This window comes from Lepidochelys olivacea (assembly GCF_965140295.1).
Source record: "Lepidochelys olivacea isolate rLepOli2 genome assembly, chromosome: 22".
NCBI classification, from domain to species: Eukaryota; Metazoa; Chordata; order Testudines; family Cheloniidae; genus Lepidochelys; species Lepidochelys olivacea.
Genome location: NC_140432.1, coordinates 14,634,907 through 14,655,119, shown reverse-complemented (window position 1 = coordinate 14,655,119; position 20,213 = coordinate 14,634,907). Strand labels below are relative to the sequence as shown.

Sequence of the window (20,213 nt, the reverse complement as noted above, 5' to 3'; positions counted from 1 at the left end):
GGCTTGTAATTGCCACAGTCAACTCTGGAGCCTTTTTAAAAAATTGATGTCCCGTTATGTCTATTAATAATACTGCCTACTTTATAGAACCTTTTATTAACAATCTAAATTTGAGTGTAACCTAGCAGAAAATATCTCTGAAACTGAATAGTGAAGGCCAGTTAAACACCCAGCAGTATGATTGCTGGCGAGCATGGATTCCATTGTTGTATTTAGTAGCATGCATATGAATATTCTGAAGATACCTTCTTATGAGAGAAACACAGAACAAGAGATAGAAAAACCCTATTGGGTTATCTAATGCTATGGTTCTCAAACAGACCCTACGTACACCTCTAGTGTTCCCCGTTCAGAACCAGTCTAGTCCAAACCAGTTCAGGGCTGGGCTCTGATGCTTTATCTAGTCTGTTTTAAAACATGACAAGAGATGAAGCTTTCATCGCTTACCTTTTTTAAAGCCCAATTAAATTGTGTCTCTAGTTCAGTGACCCTTGGCGATTTTGGTGACCTGGTGGTGCTAGTACAAAGCTGTTCTCTTAACAGGAAATTATTTGATCCTTGATGGGTATGGAACCGTGCAGGAGAGCTCTACAGATGAGGACGTGTCCTCCCTAGTTCTACAGTGCGCTGCGGGCCGCTCCTCTTTGGACTCAGCACACCAGCAGCTGATTTCCCCACGAGATGCCCAGTCTGATGAAGGGAGCTCCCCGTTTGCCGAGGAATTCATGGCCTCGCGCTGGGGGCCAGCGGACGAATTGTGCTCCGATGCACCAAGCCCCCACTTCTCCGTAGAGTCGCGTGTCCAAATGATGCAGTACATTCAGAAGATAGAGGCTGACCTTGAACACTTAAAGGTACAACACATTTTTATTTGAATTAAGATTTCACCTTCACTGTTTTTAATTTGGGGGAAGAATGCAAACCAGGAAAAGTACAGGGTTGTGAATACAGGTGCTTGTGTGATAAGAGCCGAGTGTGTATATGTATCCTTGGATGATCTCTAGTGAAGGGACAGGAGAAACCAGGAGCTCTATCTAAATATGGGCATATGTTAAATATATGTAGTTGCAGACAATTTGGAGATGCAGACAGTTCTCCAAAGTTATGAGAAGTGGAAATTAATTTTGTGGGTGTTAGAATAAGGCTGCAAAAATGGGGAGCGGGGAGGTGGACCCATCGCCTGGGGAATATGAATAACTGACCTGAAAATGCTTACCCAGTTATCACTTCTTGATGCTAATGTAAAAACAGAGTCAAAACCTCCTTTGTGCCAATAGTAAGTATTTAAAACCCACTAATTTCCAAGTCACTTTCCCTGCATTCTGGGGATTCTCTGTCCCATCTGAAGGGTTATTCTTAGTCCTCACAGCCAGAGCGTCCAAAGAAATGGGGCCTGTAGTACTGTTCATTGAGACGTGCCAGCTCATTGTGGCAATAGCAGACTGCCTTGCTTAGTTCTAATGTAACCAAGATCCAAAAGGAGTAAAGAATTGCATAGACTTTTCCCTGATGGAGGAACTTCTCACCGTGCTAGTGATGGTTTGAGAACTGGCGATGGAATGTGTTTAGTGATGTGTAATTACAATTCGATCAGCTCCACTAAAATGTTTCCTATTCCAAGAGAAGAGCTCTCTAGAGGTTCATTAGGAACAGAAATAAAGGGCCACATGGGTTTTGTCTTTCAGGAAGTTGAGGAAAATTACACCACTCTCCTTCGCCAAAGGCTGGCTGGCTCAGCCCCCACAGATGAGCATTCAGGTATGTGAACAGCACCTCATCCCTTCTCCCAGTGGCTCTTTCTAAATGGTAATGTATGTTAAAATATCGTTGAATTCTGGCACCAAGGACAATGAACAAAGCCGGTTATTAATCTTTCAAACAAAAGCCTTGAGAGATGTCATTATGGCTTCAGCCTTTTGGAAGCTGCTGGTTTCACATCATAAATCTGCTGATCATGTATTGCCCTCTCTGAGGATGTGTGAAGTTGGAGGCATCTCTCTCCCCCACTTTCCTTTTCCCCACTGCAAGCCCATGAATAAGGTGTTGGGCTTGTCTTTCAAAGGGGTTTGGATTAATTTAGGGACTGAAGTCAGATGAGTTACGGCTATTAGGATGGGCTGGGATGGTATCCCTAGCCTCTGTTTGCCAGAAGCTGGGAGTGGACGACAGTGGATGGATCACTTGGTGATTACCTGTTCTGTTCATTTCCTCTGAAGCACCTGGTATTGGCCATGGTCGGAAGACAGGATACTGGGCAAGATGGACCTTTGCTCTGACCCAGTATGGCCATTCTTGTGAGTTAGATTGTAAGAGCCCGCTTACTTTTGTGTGTAAAGCCCCATGCACACCATTGACACTGCATAAAGGAGCCATCACAGCTCCCTTTAAATTTGGTTTGAGCAGATCCCTGTGATGCCTGCAGATGTGTTCTCCAAGTCAACTGTGGCACATAAGTTATCCCTGCAGACAGTTCTGTCTGAACTGGCTGTGTGTTTTGAAGGGTTGGTGATGCTTACTTCTCTTGTGGCCTGTTTTTCCCCTTGCATCTCTTTCCTTTTCAGACAAAAGTTAGTCACGTTTTCTGGAAGTGGCTGAAAATTGGATGAGAGCATCAGCCTCACATCAGCGCCTACTAGCTTTCATGCGGACTCTGAGACAAGAGCGTTCTGTCTGTGGACCATCCAAGTGCTAACCATGCTCTAGCAGAGTGGGGATGGGGTGCTTTCTCTGTGGGGCATCTGCACTAGATTGTCAGTGGGGGAGTCTCTTCCATTCTCTCCTCCTCCTCCTCCTCTTGCTACCGGAAATTTTTGTTTTTGATTCAGAACAACAACAAAAATAACCAAACCAAATGTACAGAGCTTTGGGTGTAGGATATAAAAATGTATTTAGACATTTAAAAAATCAATGTATTTATTTGACTTCATTCCATGTATCAAAAGCACATTTTAATTTTTTTATTTGCTTTTGTTTTAATTGGGTAGTGACAGTTCTAGCCCTTGAAATCTAGTGCACTCTGGATCCCACTGCTCCAGAAGCAAAGTTCAGATCTGAGAAGGGGGGGAGGGGTGTATTTTGTGTCTTGATTTCACTGGATTGGACTCCAAGCTCCCTGCTGGCAACCCAACTGCCGCACGCAGAGTTATTTGCAAAGGTGTTCTGATGACCTTTGGTGGGAACGGGCTACATTCAACAGCCTGTGGACTGGCTCCATTTGGAGCGAATGCCTGTTCTTCGTAGCTCATGTGCAATGAGAATTCTCCATGCACTAAATAGCCAGGCACTTGAAATTAGCAAACCATTTTTCCCCTTGGTGGTCTCCTTCATTGACTGGGGGATCGGACAGGGAGAGGAGAAAGTTGGGTTTAATTTTTTTTTCTTGACTTTATGTTGGCCTTGATAATTGTCTCCTATTTAAAGCGATAAACAATATTTGGAGCTCCAGCACTTGTGTAACTGTTCACCGGATCAAGCAGGAAAAAATGCAAACCTAGAAATGTGGGGCAGGTGGGGGTGTCTCACTAAATCACTACTGAATGAATGTTGGCTGCCATTTGAGTTAGCCACAGGTACTGCTGATTATAGGGCCAGTAAATGTTAGTACCTGGAGGTGTGTCTTGCTGAGTTTCATGGGGGGTGAGGGGTGTTTGTTTTTATTGGGGGTTTTTTGCTTTTGTTTTTTGCACTGATTGTACCAAAGTGCTCTCAGATTGGAACAGATAGGTGCATTGCAGAGAAGGCAGAACTGCTGGAACCAGACCCGATTCTCTAGCACTTCCCATAGGCCAGTTCCAACAGTTTTCTGTTGGACTTCATTCCAGACTGACCCTGCAAAATGCAAGCTGATAACAGAACTAGCACTGGACATCCAGACTGGTTATTGATAGTGCCTGCTCTGAAATTGGTACTAGGATGGGCACTACCTGCTATGGGACAGTTGGTTCAGGACGTTCTCTTAGCCTCTCAAACTTCTGGAATCACAAACTGCTCATTTAAAATATGCATGACGCATTCTTTCTGCACCGGGTACCCAAGGTTTAGACTATTTTGCCAACCGGAATTGAATAGTATGCCAAACCAGTCAATCGTCTTACCCTCTTAGAACCATTACAAGAAAGGTGTGCATTACTGCATGGACCATGACGTGTGGAGAATATCTTTGGTCAGTGGAAAGATCATTCTCCCTGCTCCATTTTCCCTGTAGCTAATGACAGAGGATCAAAAGTGCTTTTCCACTCCTGTGAAGCAAAATCCAGTTCTTGTCCTTTTCCTTAAGAGAAACCTTATCCAGGTTATCAGTTGAACTGAGATGATTTTGGATCCACTTTATGAGTTGGGGCCATTGGAGAGCAGGGAGGATTCCCTTGCAGAAGCCAAGTGCATGGAGCACTTCACCAGCAGGATTCCCCAAGTTCCCAACGCAAGCCCAAATGTACCTTCTGGACTGGCAGTGGCATCTCACTGGTGCCAAGCTAGGGGCTCCTGTGTTACACCTGTATGAACATATGATCAGCATCAGATAAGAGCTTCCAGTGTCAGACAGGCAGGAGCTCAGCCCCAGCCATATGGTTCTGTTAGTTTTAAACATCTAGACTTGCTCTAATGAACCCAGAAATTAAACCGTTGTAACAAATGGTGCCTGACGCTGTGTGGAGTGTCCCTTTTACCCAGTCCTGCCCCAAAGATCTCTTGGTCCATGGCCAAGCTTAGTTTTTGATGCCATTTTCGTTTTAGAGCTACTGTTTCTTCCCCCCCCCAGCCTCTTCTCTTTATCAGCATGTGTCTCTTCCAGGGATGGATGGAAGAGTTGATTTTCCTGCTGCATGAATTGGAGCAGTTGCTATAGCCTTTATAACACATTTCCCGAGCTGTCCAAGCCGTGCTTGAGCGTAGACCCTTCCCTACTTTGGGCTGCATTTAATAAACAGAGTTGAGCCCCGTTGTCCAAATGCAGGGCTCTAGGAGAGCATCATGGCCAAGCTCTTGGCCATTATCACTCAAGGCCAAGTCCTGAGATCTCCAGCCTCCTTACTAGGTGCAGGAAGCCTAACGTTCGTGATGAGCAGCATGCTTCATAAGCAGCGGAGAGATAAGTGTGTAATGATGGCCTAGTGGGGAATGGTCTGCAGTTCCATGTCCTGGCTTGTCTGACTCCTCTGCCTTACGTGCGCTAGCATTTGGGGAGAAATCCCCCACCACTCTATTAGCGTCAGTGCAGCTCCACCAGAGGGGGTGGTGGTGGAAGGGCTCGTGAAGGTAGAGTGTAGAAATTGACCTTAGCGTGTCATCTAGACTTGAACTCAGGTTACCATCGCCGGAGCTGCAGGGGTGAGAGAGTTCCCCTAAAACGCTAACTTAGCCATAGCCTTTAGTCCAGCGGGAGGTGGGATGGACTATTATCTCAGCAAGCTCTCCAGAGGTATAGGGGGAAATGTTGACTGTCCCATTCTCAGCTGTGGTAGTGGTGGTGACACTTGAATCTTCGGGATGATTTGGCTGATAGGAGTGGCATCGAAGAGATACTGGGGATCTTCTTGAGCTAGCAAAGAAAGGTACACTACGTAGACCCAGCTTTATGGGAAGTGAAATGACGTGCTGTGTTGTTCTTGGTCCTACTTGTTTTTCCATATTGATCAATCTCATGTTAAGGGCATTATTCCTTGGTGAGGGATAAGGGATCCTTCATTTCCCCAGCACCGTGACCGAAATCACTGGGATTCCATTTCATTCCCTAGCACATCTACTGTATCGCAGACCCCAGGCATGGTTCATTTTGAAGTGGGGTGGGGGGCTGATGTTCAGATGCACTTTTCAGTTCTCATTTTTATTTTCTTCAGTAGCCATGGGTTATCCCTTCTGTAAATTCCAGTTTCCAGTCCAGCACAAGATGACCTGGCCTGTGATTGTACGTTCCCTTGTTCAGATTGGACAGCAGGGCACTGTGTTCTCTGACATGAGCCTGCCTTTTTCTAAATAAAAAGATGACCCAGGGTTTCTCATCTTGAGAGTGAGGAAAGGTTGCTACAATGCACCCTGCAGTCCCTTCTGAGAAGTGTGTTCATCTAGTGTTATGGGATCTAGTTCGTAGGGCTAGAAAGAATTGGGTTGTGTGTGTTTGTAACAGTGTCTTGTCCCACAAAAAGGGGAGTGATACAAATGGCAATGCTATTTAGGCCACATTTGCTCAGGTTTCTCTCTCTGGCTTTCTCTGTAGGGAGAGGAGATTAAAACATCCAAGGGGCAGGATCAGAAAGGAGGATCAGGTGTGAAAACCCAAGGGCCTGAGTAGCCTAGATACCCTCGTCCGCTTTTACACCACATCCCTCTGCCTAGTTTCAGTGTTTCCAATAGAAACACATCATCTATAAAATGTAGATACTCACTGACTCTTACAGAAACTGTGCCCCTTTGGCTAGAAAAGGTGTCTCAGTTACCTGTGTAGGTGATCCTTGATTAGAGTTTCAGTGCTGAGGGTAATTGGTATTGCCTTTGCTCCCTGGGCTCCCCCAAGAAATCCCTTTTCTTTTCCAGGTGCCAGCTGATCAGCAGATGTACTGCAAAAGGGATACTGCAGCCAACACTGGTTTTATTTTGAATTAAGTCTTTTGGAACTCTCTTCCTACTAGAATATTTTTGTTTTCTTTGTACACCATACAATCATGTACTCTTAACAGAGATTTACTTTAAAGAGAAGAAGGAAAAAAAATCTGGAAATATTCTTTAAAAAAAAAATACAAAAATATCTTTATTAATAATCTTGTATTTTTACTGATCATGTTTGAATGTCTAAGAAAAGACTCTATTGTTGTATGTTTGTAAAATAGCTCTTTTATGACTTAGCGGATAAGGTTGTATGTTTTGGGAATTAAATATTGGTCATTTTAAAAGTATTTCTGTTTTCAGGAGCTGGAAAATAGAAAATTTAAGCATTCAAATATCATTAAATAAGCTTAAAGGAACCAAGTCCTTAACTGGCTGCTTTTTGTTTGGGTTTTTTTTATTGCCTGGAGCTTGGCAGGACAGACTGTTCCAAAGAGAAAACTTGATGGACAGTGCAAGCTTTTATTTGGTACAAATAACCTATCGGAGTCCATTGATGCAATTGCTTGGGGAGTGGATTCTTTCTCACAGTTAACACTATTGTTCTTATTGATTAGTAGCTCTTCCCTGCAGAGCCCCCTGTTGGTATCTGTGACAGTTTAGCAATCCTGCTCCAACTAACCTATGCCTAGACGTGGTGTGCACCCTTGCCATCTGGAGAAGGGTATGCCACTGTTCTGGTAAGAGAGAATGCTTTCAAAGCCTGGTCATGCTAAGAAGTCTGATGTGGCACTCTAGTTCCAGACAGTCCTTCTCTCCCACTGAGCTGCCAGCATGTCTGCTCCATACAGGAAGTGTCCCCTGCTGGTTCCATAGAAATAAGTGTGAATTCCATAGAAAAGTGAATTACTTTCTTGTGTTCAGTGAGTTCGCCTTCACTCCTGACGCCTTCTTTATCTCACCTTCACCCTAAACTTGTAAGCAATACAGTGTAAGTAATATTTTCAGATACCAAAATCTCTCTCCTGCTAGATCCTGTCTCAGCATCTGCCATCAGTGCACTTCATTTTGTATGTCTTCTGCTGATGTCTGTGGTCAAAGATCCTTTATTACCATGGGCCTGATCCAAACGCCTTGGAAGTGTGTCAGAATCTTTCCATTGATTCCCCTGGGCTTTGAATCCCATTTCCATTGAATCCCCTGGGCTGTCTATGGTATCTGTAGCACACTCCTCACTCTGTAAATGTTCCACAATGCCAGCAAGATCACTTGATTCTCTCCCCCTTTTCAGAGCATATGGTTAGATTGGGTTTGTTTGCTTGTGTCCCACTTTGCTCTCAAATAATCGGTTTGGTATAAATGCCCCATAGCTTTTACTAGCAACGCTTTCTTTTTTATTCTCCACACTTCCTAACCCTTAACACTTTTTTCACTTGACACTTAGTACCCCTGAACCCTCGACCCCATACAAGTACCCCCTGCTGATAGTGACGGATATTCCAACCCCACTCTGCATTTGTATGCCTTTTTATGGCTGGGTGGTCTGTACCCCACACAGTTCCTGATAAGACTTAAACGCCAACTTGTTGTTAAGTGACCTATTTCTGTTCGTTCCAGTGAATTCTAGTCTCTGAGCCTTTAAAATTGCCTGAAGCTTTAATGGAGTGAGTATAACATTTTTCTCAGTGTGTCTTGATAAAGCAATGGAGATGACAGAGAACAATCCTATATCCGGTGGGGATGGACAAGACAATCTAACAGGTCTTTCCATTCCATTCCATTGTCTATGATTCCCCTGAAAGGTTTTCTAGATACATGCTAGTGATTTTTTTTTTTTAAATACTCCTGTTTGCAGTGTCCAATGAATGCTCAGGCTTTCCCTAAAACCTGTCATGGCACCCCTCCCTCCAATGTTGGTTACTCTGTGGTTGGGAAGTTATTTAATGTTCTTGTGCTTGTCACGTCTTTGTCTGTGGTTCTTCGCCCCTGTGGGCTGAGCGTGGCAGTCTCGATACAAAGTCCACATGCTTGCTCTTGTGGTCTAATAGAGCAGAAGTAGTAAAGGGCTGTGATGCCTATTCAAAGGGAAGCATTTGACATAGGACATTAACCACTCTTCTGCACCAGTAACACTGTCCTAACTCCCCTAGAAAGGGCTACCCTTGGTGCCATCCCACTTCCATTTGCTTTCTTCAGCGTTAAGGCCACGAATATCCCTGCATGGTGTTCTTACTCAGCCCAAAGCCAGAATTCTCTTTGTCATGGAAGCCAAACAATTGGACTTTCAGCCACAAAAATAACACTGCACCTCAATCAGTAAACTGCTGAATTATAATGCAGGAGGTTCCCAATGCTAAGTGATCTATTAGTATTGCTACTCACGTCTATAAGATGCCAGTGATCATCATCAGTTGTGTTTGCGGGAGTGAATGGACACAAGATGACTTGCCGGTGGAAGTTTAGCCTTCATACTGAATTTTGGATGCAGCCCCATTGTATTACTTGACTGCAAAATGCTTGTTTTTCATCATTTCCTTCCCTGTGTCACAAATAGCAACTTCATGAACACTTCAAACACATGGACTTTCTGGTCCATTTGTTCTGCTTTGACAGAGAAATTAGACAGTCAGTTTCACTTCCTATTTCTAGTCAGTTACATACTCATGCATTTAACACATAATGAGATTGCCCTTAGGTTTCTAGCACCACAAAAGGATGTTTAAGTCCAGCCAGAAGCATTCCCCAATGCAATTAAATACTTGGGGTTTTATTTAAAAACTCTTGTGTTTTTGTTTTTTTAAGTAAAATCTAAATGTTTCGGCATAAAATATTCTGACAGCTAGAGGCCTTTTAACAAGGTGCTGTAGTTAAGGAATCTGGCAGTCTATTCATTATCAAGGTTTTTTGGACTGTTTTTCCTCCTTACACACATAAGTATGAGCACTTCAGCTGTCTTGCTGAAAGGCTGAAGCTTTATACAAAGTGTCTGTCAAACTATTTCTCAGGTGGCTATAAAACGGCATTAGGCCTTACGTTATTGCTTGTTTGCTTCCCTGAAAGTGAATCATCATCTGTTGAATCTTTGCTTTTTTTTAAACTTAGCCCTTCATGGAAGAAGTCCAGATGTCTTTTTAAAATGGAGCTGCTAACAAAACCAGCAGGACGTATAAAGAGCTGTTGTGTTCCTGGATAGACAGACTCCCACAAGCGGGGCTTAAGCTAGCATGCTGAAAATTGCAGTGTGGATGATAGTGCACTCCAGCGGAGACTCAGGCTAGCCACCTGAGCTCGGAGCCAGGGGATCGGGTGGGCTTGAGAGCCTGAGCTCCTGACTAAGCCATACTGTCCACATTGTTGGTTTGTTTTTTTTTTGTTTTTTTTGTTAAGCACCTTTAAGCTCAAGCCCCACGAACATGAATCCATCTGCCCGGGCTGGGAGGCATGCTCCTAGCTGCAGTGTAGAAGTAACCTAGGTTGACAAGATGGCCATTATTTTTCCCCTGCAGCCTCTGCTTTGTTTTCCTCCAACTCACTCTTCCCAGTGAGTTTGAACTTCTCTCTTGCTGTTTGTCCTTAATTCTTCTTCACAAGTGAGGATAAAAAGAGCAGTGTAGATGCTTCAACGCGGGCTCTATAAGCATGTGCTTGTATTGGTGACCTGCACTGAACCTCATGCCCCTGCATCCACACGGCTGTTTTTAGCTGCGCTAGCATAGGTATATCCACCCGGGCTCGAATCCCTCATTGGATTGGAGCGTAGACAAACCCTGAAGATCGACAGTGACTTTCCCATGGCAGAAACCACATTACGGAAGACTGCATATCTGTGCGCAGGAGTGTTATAAGCTCTGAATTTTTTTCATTTTTATTCAGCAGCAGTTTTTCCTTCCTCAGGATCGAATAGAAATTTGAAGGGGAAGCAAAATTTGAACTTGCTATTGTACTTGGAGATTTTAATAGTGAACATCTGTGCTAAGATTGTTGTCCCTGGGCCTATATTTTGTTATCTGCAGAGGGTGATTGACACACATTCCCATTATTTAGTTCTGCCCTTCACCCCACCTTTTGGCTTCCCTGGCATTTGACATGGCACCGATCCAGATGATAAATCTGAAAAAGCCAGGTCTCTGGTATTTTTTCCCAAACTTTTGGAGTCCTGTTTCTCCCCTTCTGCAATGTGTCTCTACAGCTCCTTGAGAATGGCTTTATTACAGTTGGTAATCTGAGCTCTGTTGTGCTTTGCGAATGATGCTGTTTGTGTTGTTTGCCTATTTAAATGTTTTATCTATTCCCTCTGCTGCATGATTGTAAATAAATTATTCAAAATAAACCAATCAAGTGCTGCTCTGTGACTTCTCCTGCAGCCAGTGCCCTCGAACCCAGCTAGGGGGAGAGGAGGACTGTAACGATCAGAAGGTGCTGTGTCTTCCAGGGCTCTTTCGGCTGCAGGATCAAGTCTCTCTGGGATTCATCGCCCTGCTGGCTGGCTGCCACAGTTATTGGAGTAGGGAAGTTGCAGCCAGGACTCAGAGTCTGACACAGATTTGTTACACTTTGGACAAGTTTGCACAGATTCTCTGGTGCACTATTTGTAGCGTTACAGTGATGTAGCCTACCCGACAGGGATGCTGGGGCTTTGGTAATATTTATTATTTGTACCTAACAGTGATGCCTAGGAACCGCAGTCATGGACCAGTGGTCTCGATGCTGTACAGACTCAACAAAAAGACTGTGTCTCAAAGAGCTTGCCATCTCAAGTTTGCAAATGGCTTTGAGATCCTCTGCTATAGAAGTGCACTGTGCTCCACTCCCAGCTTTCCATGGGGCCTCTAAAATTATCCTTCACTTCCTTGGATTTTTTTCCCCTACCTTGCTTTGCATCCTAAGTATTTCCTTGTTCTCAGTAAACTGGCAAGCAGGCTAGTGCTGCTTTCCAAAGAGCAAGGGCAGGATTTATATGCCATCTTGTTCCACTGAAGATCTTTCATGGGGTAGGAGGGCCTGTGCATTCCCCCCGCCCAGCCTGTCTCTAGGTGACCTTCATCAGCTAGTCGATGCAGTTATTTTTCCTCAAATATTTATGAAGGTTGGACTAAAATGAAAGCGGTCTAGTCTCTGGCATGTGATCCAGCCAGCTGGTCTGATTATTATGAGTGAATGTATCATCTGAGAAACAGGCTCAGCCAGTGAGAACATGTCCCACAGAAGTAGGAAGCTCTCATATCTCCAATTTAGGCATGATCAACTATCTATGGACAGTAACCGCCCAAGCGAACTGGGAGGGGTTGCAGAGGGGCATCCAGAGTGTGTCTGCATTTTGATGTTGGTAGTCTCATGCTTCAGAACTTTCCAAATGCATTTGATTTTAAAAAGAGGAAGGAAAATCCTCATCCCCACTGGAAAGTGCTGGGGGCGGTATGCCTTTTGTGTTGATCGTTTGCCTCTGGATTCTTTGGTAATGTACGACAGCAGTGGCCCTTTAAAGATTTCTCCTGCCCTGCTATACAGGAGGAGGATTATTCTTTGAAAACACAAACTTTGTTATTCAATAGAATACACCCTGCAGGACAGGAGGGATTTTAAGGGCTAGGACTGGGCATGCAGCTGAAGGAGTCTCTTTGCCTGTGCATAGGGAAGATTGGAGGGACATTTAACGAAGGCTGAAGCCATCCAGTGCCGAGTTCAGGCTAGCAGGGGAGTTCTAAGTGCAGGCTGAGGATCAAAGACAGCTTCAGCGTTATAAAATGTGGACCCATGGCTGATCTGTCAGTCTCTCTGTAACCACAGGGTGAGCTTAATGCTGATCAGCTGTGTGGCAGGTTTTCATTGCTGGGGAACTTCCATCAATTTTTATCAAGAAACCTTGACGTGCAGGCAAAAAATGTTTGGTGTTTTGTTTGGTTTTGTTTTTTTGCTTACGGGCAGCTCTCTGCCTCCTGGCCTGTTGCCAGCACAGCCCAAAAACTGCCACAAAGAGGGCACCCCGGTGACTGTGGCAACTGGAGAACAGAGACTAGGTCCCCTGGAGACATGCCCTAGACTGGAAAATGTAAGGGGATTTCTGAGAAAGGGGGAGCAGTGCATCCACTGGAGGAGTGAGAGCCTCTGCTACCGTTAGCACCATCCAAATGATCCTGGGGAGGCCTGTACGTCCCTGTCGGGGCGGAGAGGCTGGCAAATAAGTTTTCAACCCCACTGACCCCCTTGGCCGCCTCTTTGCGATCAATTTTGGACACTGTCTCCTGCACCATCCCCATCCTTGCTGGGCAGGACTATGCACATAGCTTCTTGGATTGTGCCATGAAAAAGCAATACACTGAAATGTGCCTCCCTCGGTGTTTCTCCAATGTGAGCGCCTCTATTGGTCCCCCACCCCCACAGCTGCTATTTTATGGCTGCACGTCATCAGCTGGGCTTTCAATGGACTAAAACACCCTGAATCTCTCCACTGCTTCCTTGAACTGGTTTGTTTCCAGATGTCTGTGGCTTATTTAGCATGAAGCGTTTTCCCTGATCAATGTTTTAACTTTCCCTTTCATATTTACTCAGAGCTGCTGAATAAACGACATTAAATGGAGCTCCATGGATGGGAGAGTAAATCTACATTTCTGTCGGCTCTCTGGAGGTTTTGCAATAATTCAGACTACGGGAAGTTACTGTTATACTAGGATATTAATCAGTGTGGGGGTGGGGGTTTTTTGTGTGTGCCCCTCCCCACACTGAAATTTCAATACAGGTTCTGCTTCCTAGCCTGAAACAACACGTAGTGTCTTAAATGAACATGAGAAGGAAAGCTCTGTATTCTCCATTCACCTCCTCCCTTTTGGAATATTGCCTTCTCGCCATTTCAAAAGGGACTCCTTCTGTCCTCAGTTTGACCCTTATGAGGGCCATGAGATTAAATGCTTCTACGCTGTGGGTTTTTTCATTTTGCTTTGAAATTGTATCTGCGCACCTCCCCAAGCCTGTCCCAGCTCTGAAGTCTTATTAGGTGGCATCGAACAACTGAGGGGTTTGCTACCTTTTCACCATGTATCCTGGTGTCTTCTGATTTACAGCCAGGTTCCTGTGTTGATCAAACTGCCCGTTCAGTGATGTGTGCCCTTGCCCTATCTTTTACCTACAGTTATTGATATTTGTATGCAATCGTATGTAATTTCCATACACCGAGAACCAGAGTTATTCCAGGGGACCTGATACAGCCCCAACTCTCCCTTGCTATAACTGAACTGGTGGTTGAAATGTTTTCAGCTTTGGCCTGCTTCAAACGAAGATACCCAAGGATTGTGTGTCTGGTCAGGTTCCGTAGTAATTAATTGCCAACTGTTGTGATATTTGGTGGTTTTCTTAAAGCCTCAGCTGCTAGAGTTGTGTGAATGTAAGAAACTCCACTTTCTTTTCCTAAATGCATTTGTAGTCCTTGTGCTTACAGAGAAAAGCTTGAAAATGTGACCCAAGAGCACCCTAAAGGCTCAGAAACTGGAAGAAAAAGGTGGGGGAGGAAGCAAATATATAAAATTAAAATCTCAGTTTTAAGCCAGTCTTTTTTTTTGGTAGGGGTGTATGATTGGGGGTGGCCTTACTGAAATAATAAAGGGAGTGTTTTAACCTGGGCCAGATCCACAGCAGTTGTCCATCAATGTGTTTCTACTGATGTCTGTGGACTCTGCTGAGTTTTATATCAGCTGAGGATCTGGCCCTGTGTCTATAATATTTTCCTTTTTGAAGCACTCTATCAGACTTAGTACTCCAAATCCCCATGAGATGGGTACGTATCTGATACTTCACAGGTGAGGAAACGCAGATGCACAGTGGATACATTTTCAAAAGCATGCACGGATTTGGGACATCTCATTGGGTAAGGATCCAACTTTGAGATACTTGGGGCCTGATTTTCCATGGGGTTGATGTACGTACGCTTCTAGTGCGAAACACTGAGATGCAGGTGCTCCACGTCTCTGAAAATCCAGCCCAAAGAGGTGGCCACAGATTGAGGCATTATATATCAGTGGATACTTTTTGAAAAATAAGACCAAAGCAATTTGCTTGTGGTCCCAAAGTGAGTCATGTTCCAGTGTGGGATTAGAACACGAGTTCCTGGAAGGTATCCCTCTGCTTAGGCCAATAGCTTAGCCGTATGGCTTTTTGAGTGTGTTGAAACAAGGCTCCCCTCCCTTTCCTTTCAGGAACAATTCTGGATTTGAACTTTGGCTCCTAAATTCTACCCAGCTTTTTGCAGCTGCTGCTTCATTTGGGTTATTCACTTCTCTGGCTTCATTCAAAGGGTTTTAAAATGCTTTGTAGTTCAGGGAAAGGAAAATTCTTCCCATTTCAGCCAGATCCAATCTAAATCTATCTTCTCCAGTCTTCATAGTGGTGTTTTTACAGTCACAGCTTTGGTGTCTACATTTACTCTGCCATGAAGCTGTTGAGCAGATATTTAGTGTTTGTCATAAATATAAAGGGAAGGGTAAACGCCTTTAAAATCCCTCCTGGCCAGAGGAAAAATCCTCTCACCTTTAAAGGCCCAACGCTTTCCTCATAAATAAACCCAGATAAACGTTTGGTAGTGGCAGTGGAAGTCCAAGGGCAAAAGGGTAAAACAGTTTGTACCTTGGGGAAGTTTTAACCTAAGTTGGTAAAAGTAAGCTTAGGACGTTTTCATGCAGGTCCCCACATATGTACCCTAGAGTTCAGAGCAGGGAAGGAACCTTGACAGATGAGAGGATTTTTTCCTCTGGCCAGGAGAGATTTTAAAGGGCTTTACCCTTCCCTCTATACTTATGACAGTGTTTATGCTACAGTACTGCCTGGAGGGCCCTATTCTGCTAGCACTGCACAAACGTAGCAAGAGATGAGCGTGGGTTCAACAAATTGTCTTGTCTGTTTAGACTGTAAAAGAGTCAGAGGGGGCACAGAGAGCAGAAATGCTTTTACCAAAGTTGTGTGGCATCACTGGGCCTAGAACCTGCGTGTTCTGACTTTCCAGCTCTGCTCTGCTCTCTGGAACCACACTGCATCTTGGCTCTCTGAAGTCAATTTCATTCTTCATGCAGAGGGGGTCCTATTGCTGGAACGTTTCTCTTTTTAAAGTCTTAATTCTTATGCTTTCACCACATTTCAAAGAGGAGTGTTTTTCTTTAATGACTACTTTTAATTTTTCTTTGGCACATGAATGAAACCTATAGAAGAAAACCTCTTTTGATAGCAGTAATTACAAGGGAATGAACACCAGAACAATAAAGAATCTGACAGATCTGAATCAAGGACAACACTTTGCAAACAGCAATCTGGTGTTTTTATTACTCTCATTTTAAAAAGAAAAAAACCTCCCATGGTTACAGTATTGTACTAGGCCTTTAGCCATCTGAGTTCAATTCCTGGCTTTGCATAAGACTCCCTGGGTGACCCTAGGCAAGTTATATAAGCCCAGATCCGCAGTGGTATTTGGGCACCTAACTCCCACTCAAAATCAGTGCGAGCTAGGTCTCTGGACAGCTTTGAGGATTTGGGTTTAATGGCTCTGTGCCAGTTAATGTCTCCATGCCTCAGTTCATAATCTGAAATATGGGGGTAGCAATCTTTCAATTCTCCTACCCTTGACTTGTCTATTGATATAAGCTAGTTTGCATACAAACAATCTCACTGTGATATAATCAGCACCTCCTACACTGCAGCTCCACTCTGAGTGAGACCTCTTGGAGAAACTGGAATAGAAATGAAGGTAAAAAGAGAGAGTTCAGGCAATGGGTGGTTTGAAAGATAGAAGTCAGAGATTGGGGACAGGGGGGTTATGTGGGAAGAGTAGGATTTTGGCTTGGTTGTAGCAAAAGTTCATCTATTGAAGAATGAATTTGTGTGAGTCAGAGAATAGAGCTGTGTTCCAAGGGAGAAAAAAATCTTTGTCATGATTGCAAAGCTACTCATTCAAAGGTTAAGAAATGCCAGGAGGAGGGGAAGCTACTGCACAGCTCTGGTGAGTAGGCCCATAATGAAGAAGAGGAGCGATGTAGGAACTGACAATGGGATATGGAGTCTTCCTGGTGCAGGCCATGATTTGAATGTAGTCCAAGGCTGTAGTGGCTGAAAGCTGTCACTCTGGAACGATGGCTCCGTTTTTATTTGCATGAATGGAGCCTACAGGTCCTACTGGTGATTTAAACCCTATTGTGCAAGGCTCTGTATGAAATGAAAAGACAGTTCCTGTCCCAAACAGCTTACCAGCAAAGGACCTGGCAAACAACTATTCACTTCACAAAACCCATCATAAAAAGTGTTTGCATTAGTGACATCTACAATGATTATTTAGCGCTTTGTTTTTTCTTCCCACTTATAGACCTGTATTCTGCCAACACTCATCTATTTAATTTTACCTCTGTGAATAGGCCTGTGGGACTAACTCCCCAGCTGCTGTAAATCATCAGAGCTCCATTTATTTCAGTGAGGCTACACCATTTTACACCAGCCGAGAATCTGGCCTCATGTCTTCAGTGGAGCTATTCACATGAGTAACGTGACCTACGTCTGTAAGTACTTGTGAGATTGGGGTCACAGCCCCTCTTTGGACTATAATCCCCTTCTACATTTGAACAGATTTTCTTTTACTTTTTCAAATAAAAACACCCCAGTTTATTTTTCACAAATGTTCCTTATTTACATAATTGGTCTAGTTAACTCATTGGAGGGGTCTCTGGTTAGAAATATAGAATTAGGTCGGGTGTCTCGTGTTTTTTTTGTTTGGGTTTTTTTTTTTTTTGCAACTACCATTACCTAGAGCTGTCCTTTCAGTGCTCAGTCTGTCTGTAGAATTATGTAATCTGGACATGTTCTCTCATTGGCAAAAAAAAAATTTTTGAACATTAACGAGGAAAAACCGTACCCACAACAGATGTTTGCCTCTATATTTCAGTGAAAGGAGATATATTGGATTCTGTAACGCCTTTCATCCTGAAGGATTTCACAATGCTTTACCGATTTAACTAACTCCTATGCAGTTTGTTTGTTCTGCCACTGAAATGTAGCCACCTCTGGAGTTAAGTGCAGCAGCTGTTTACAGAGTGCAGAGCTCAACTACATGCCTGTTTAAGATAAGAAGAGAAAAATACCCTGAGTTCTACTGAAAATGCAGGAGTAATTTGTTTTGCTATATAATAGGCACCTAGATGAACAAAATGTTGTTACTGAGGGGGTTGGGGGGAGAGGGGAATTCGGCTAGGCTGTTGGGGTTAATGGATGATGGACTATTAGATGGGCCAAACTGTTTTGCAAATTTCAGTGTTAGTTATAAATTGCGGAAATTATCCCATAACTACCTCTGCAGGTTTTTTTGCATCTTTCTCTGAAGCAACTGCTGCTGGCCACTCTCAGAGACAGGTACTACACCAGCTTGAGCACTGGTCTGGTACAGTAGGGCAATTCCTATGAGCATCACTTTTGGTCCTCTATTTTGATCACTCCTTGCATGTGTCTGATTTTCATTCTGTGCCTTGTAGGCTTCAGTCAGCATCTTCACAACATCTCTTGAAGAGGGATTGCGAGGCTTGGTCTACATCTAAAACAGGTTGAACTAGCTACGTTCCTCAGGGGTGTGAAAAATTCACAGGCCTGAGAGAGGCACTTAAGCCCCAGTACAGCCATTGCTAAGTCAACAGAAGAATTCTGTCATTGCCCTTGCTACCAGCTCTCAGGTGGGAGGATGCATTACACCACCAGAAAACCCATTCCTACAGCGATGGAGGGGAAGTATCTGTGTTACAGCACAAAAGCTCTGTCACTGCAATGCATACAATGTAGGTGCCTTTGAGCATGGTGATCGGTGACTTAAACTTAGGCCTGGTCTACACGCCAGAGACCACACTGCTGTAACTATGCCCTGTATATGCTGGTGGTAGGGGTTTTTCTGTCTGTGTAGGAACACCTTCTCTTTGAAAAACATAGGCTAGAAGCTCAGAAAACTTCTCCCTCAACATTGCTGCGTCTACCCTGGGGCTTTTGTGGGCTCAGCGATATTAGTCAGGGGAAGCTTTTTCACACGCCTAACTGCTTTAGCTATGCTGATCAAACTTTTCAGTGTGGACCAGGCCACAGATAGTCCCTGATTGAGGACATTATTTGCCCACCTTTCTGTCTCTGGGGCAGGGATGGTCTTTCTACCTATCTCAGGTATCTGTCTCTTCTTGTCTTTGTATGGCACCACTCGCAATAGGCCCCCAGGCCCACTTCTGGTCTCTGTAAATATATTCTGGTAGCACCTATTATCAACAATTTCCCTCCTGAATGATTCCAAAAACAAACTGAGATCCCCAAGTGTCTTAAATAAAACACAGTCTATTCCGGTAAGGGTGCAATCAAAGGAAATTGAAGACAGGGCAATGAGCTGTCCTAGTTCAAAGCCTGCTTCAAGGCTCCTGCCTGTTGGCCTAGACCACTTTAGGGGCAAAAGGGAAAATGGGAGAACAAGAGACTCATATCAGCATTTCTGTGTTTCAATTTCCCACCTTGCCAAGCTCTTGTGGGTCCTCCTGGAATTCCAGGGCCTTTGCTGCCATGAACTTGTCTTTCTGATGTTGCTTTCTGGGGAATGATCTCTCTCTACCTCCCTTCTGTTAAATACTAAGGGAAAGATCCTTAGCTGCTGTAAGGTGAAAGAGCTAAATGACTTCACTGGAGCTATGCTGATTTACAGCTGTTGGGAATTTGACCTTGAGACTTTCTAACGTCAAGACCTTGGATTAGCTTCCCAGTTCTGTAGACTTCTTTTTACAACCCTACTTCCAAGGCAGAAGCTCACAAGAACATGTTGAAGGACTTTCTACAAAGCAGAGAATGTATCCATATGGAGTACAAAAGACCGACATTTGGAGAACACCCAGGTTGCAAAGCAAACCACTTCAAAGACAGAAAATGCCAAGATGGGTGGCAGGAACTCAGCACTCATTAGGATCTGGCCTACAATGAGCAGATAGAGGGGATTCCTTCCTGACTCCAGCAAGGGCCACCTTATGCCCTGAAGCAGGCCATGGTGATTCCTCCCTCTTTTAGCCTCTTTAAGTGCAGAAGCTGTTATTGGTCACAAAATTATCCAGCCTCTACTTTTATCCAGACTCATTTTCTTTTCTGCCCAGCATGGCCCTGCCGCCTTTCCCCCTGTATTCAAAGGGCAGTATAATCCCCCACTTTCCTCAGTGCTGCAGCCCAGACAGCCAAGAGTCTAGGAGCTTGGGGGCCATAGACGAAACTGAAAAGCAAGTGCAGCCCAGACCTAGGGAAATACTCTTTCATACAGAGAATAATAAATGATTGGGCTGGCCCATTGCTGCAAAGGCTCAGGGATGACTCAAGGAGTAACGGACTTGTAGCTATTGTCCTAAGAGAAACGATGTGTGAAGGGGATGAGTTCAAAGCAGGCGGGGGCTGTTATCTGTGGGTCTTATGAGCAATTTGTCTCTGTGGCAGAGGCATTTCTGCCCCCCCAGTAAAGCTGTTCCCTTTCCTCTCCTCTCTCTCAATGCTGTTTTGTCCTAGCAGGAGGGGAAGATGAGTTTGTCTGAAATAATAGCTCTTTGTTAATGCACAAGTCCAGTTAATTGAAGGGATAAAAGCTTTGTTTCTTACTAGTCAACAAAACCCCGTAAACCAAAACTACACTACTTGACAGCACTGCTCTATAGGAT

At 44.2% G+C, this 20,213-nt stretch overlaps 1 protein-coding gene across 3 annotated transcripts in view; it reads left to right on the top strand.

The window, feature by feature from the left end:
• The window catches only part of ARHGEF12 (Rho guanine nucleotide exchange factor 12), a 103,163-nt gene extending 96,239 nt beyond the window's left edge, over nucleotides 1-6,924 (top strand). For 2 of the 3 annotated variants that reach the window (XM_084611961.1, XM_084611960.1), the window contains 3 exons: nucleotides 544-854; nucleotides 1,686-1,758; nucleotides 2,562-6,924. In XM_084611961.1, the coding sequence (XP_084468087.1) occupies nucleotides 544-854; nucleotides 1,686-1,758; nucleotides 2,562-2,572 (395 nt within the window). In that variant the 3' untranslated portion in view covers nucleotides 2,573-6,924. The remainder of the gene's footprint in view (nucleotides 1-543; nucleotides 855-1,685; nucleotides 1,759-2,561) is intronic. The other variant, XM_084611962.1, reaches the window with a different exon arrangement.
• The last annotated feature ends 13,289 nt before the right edge of the window (nucleotides 6,925-20,213 follow it).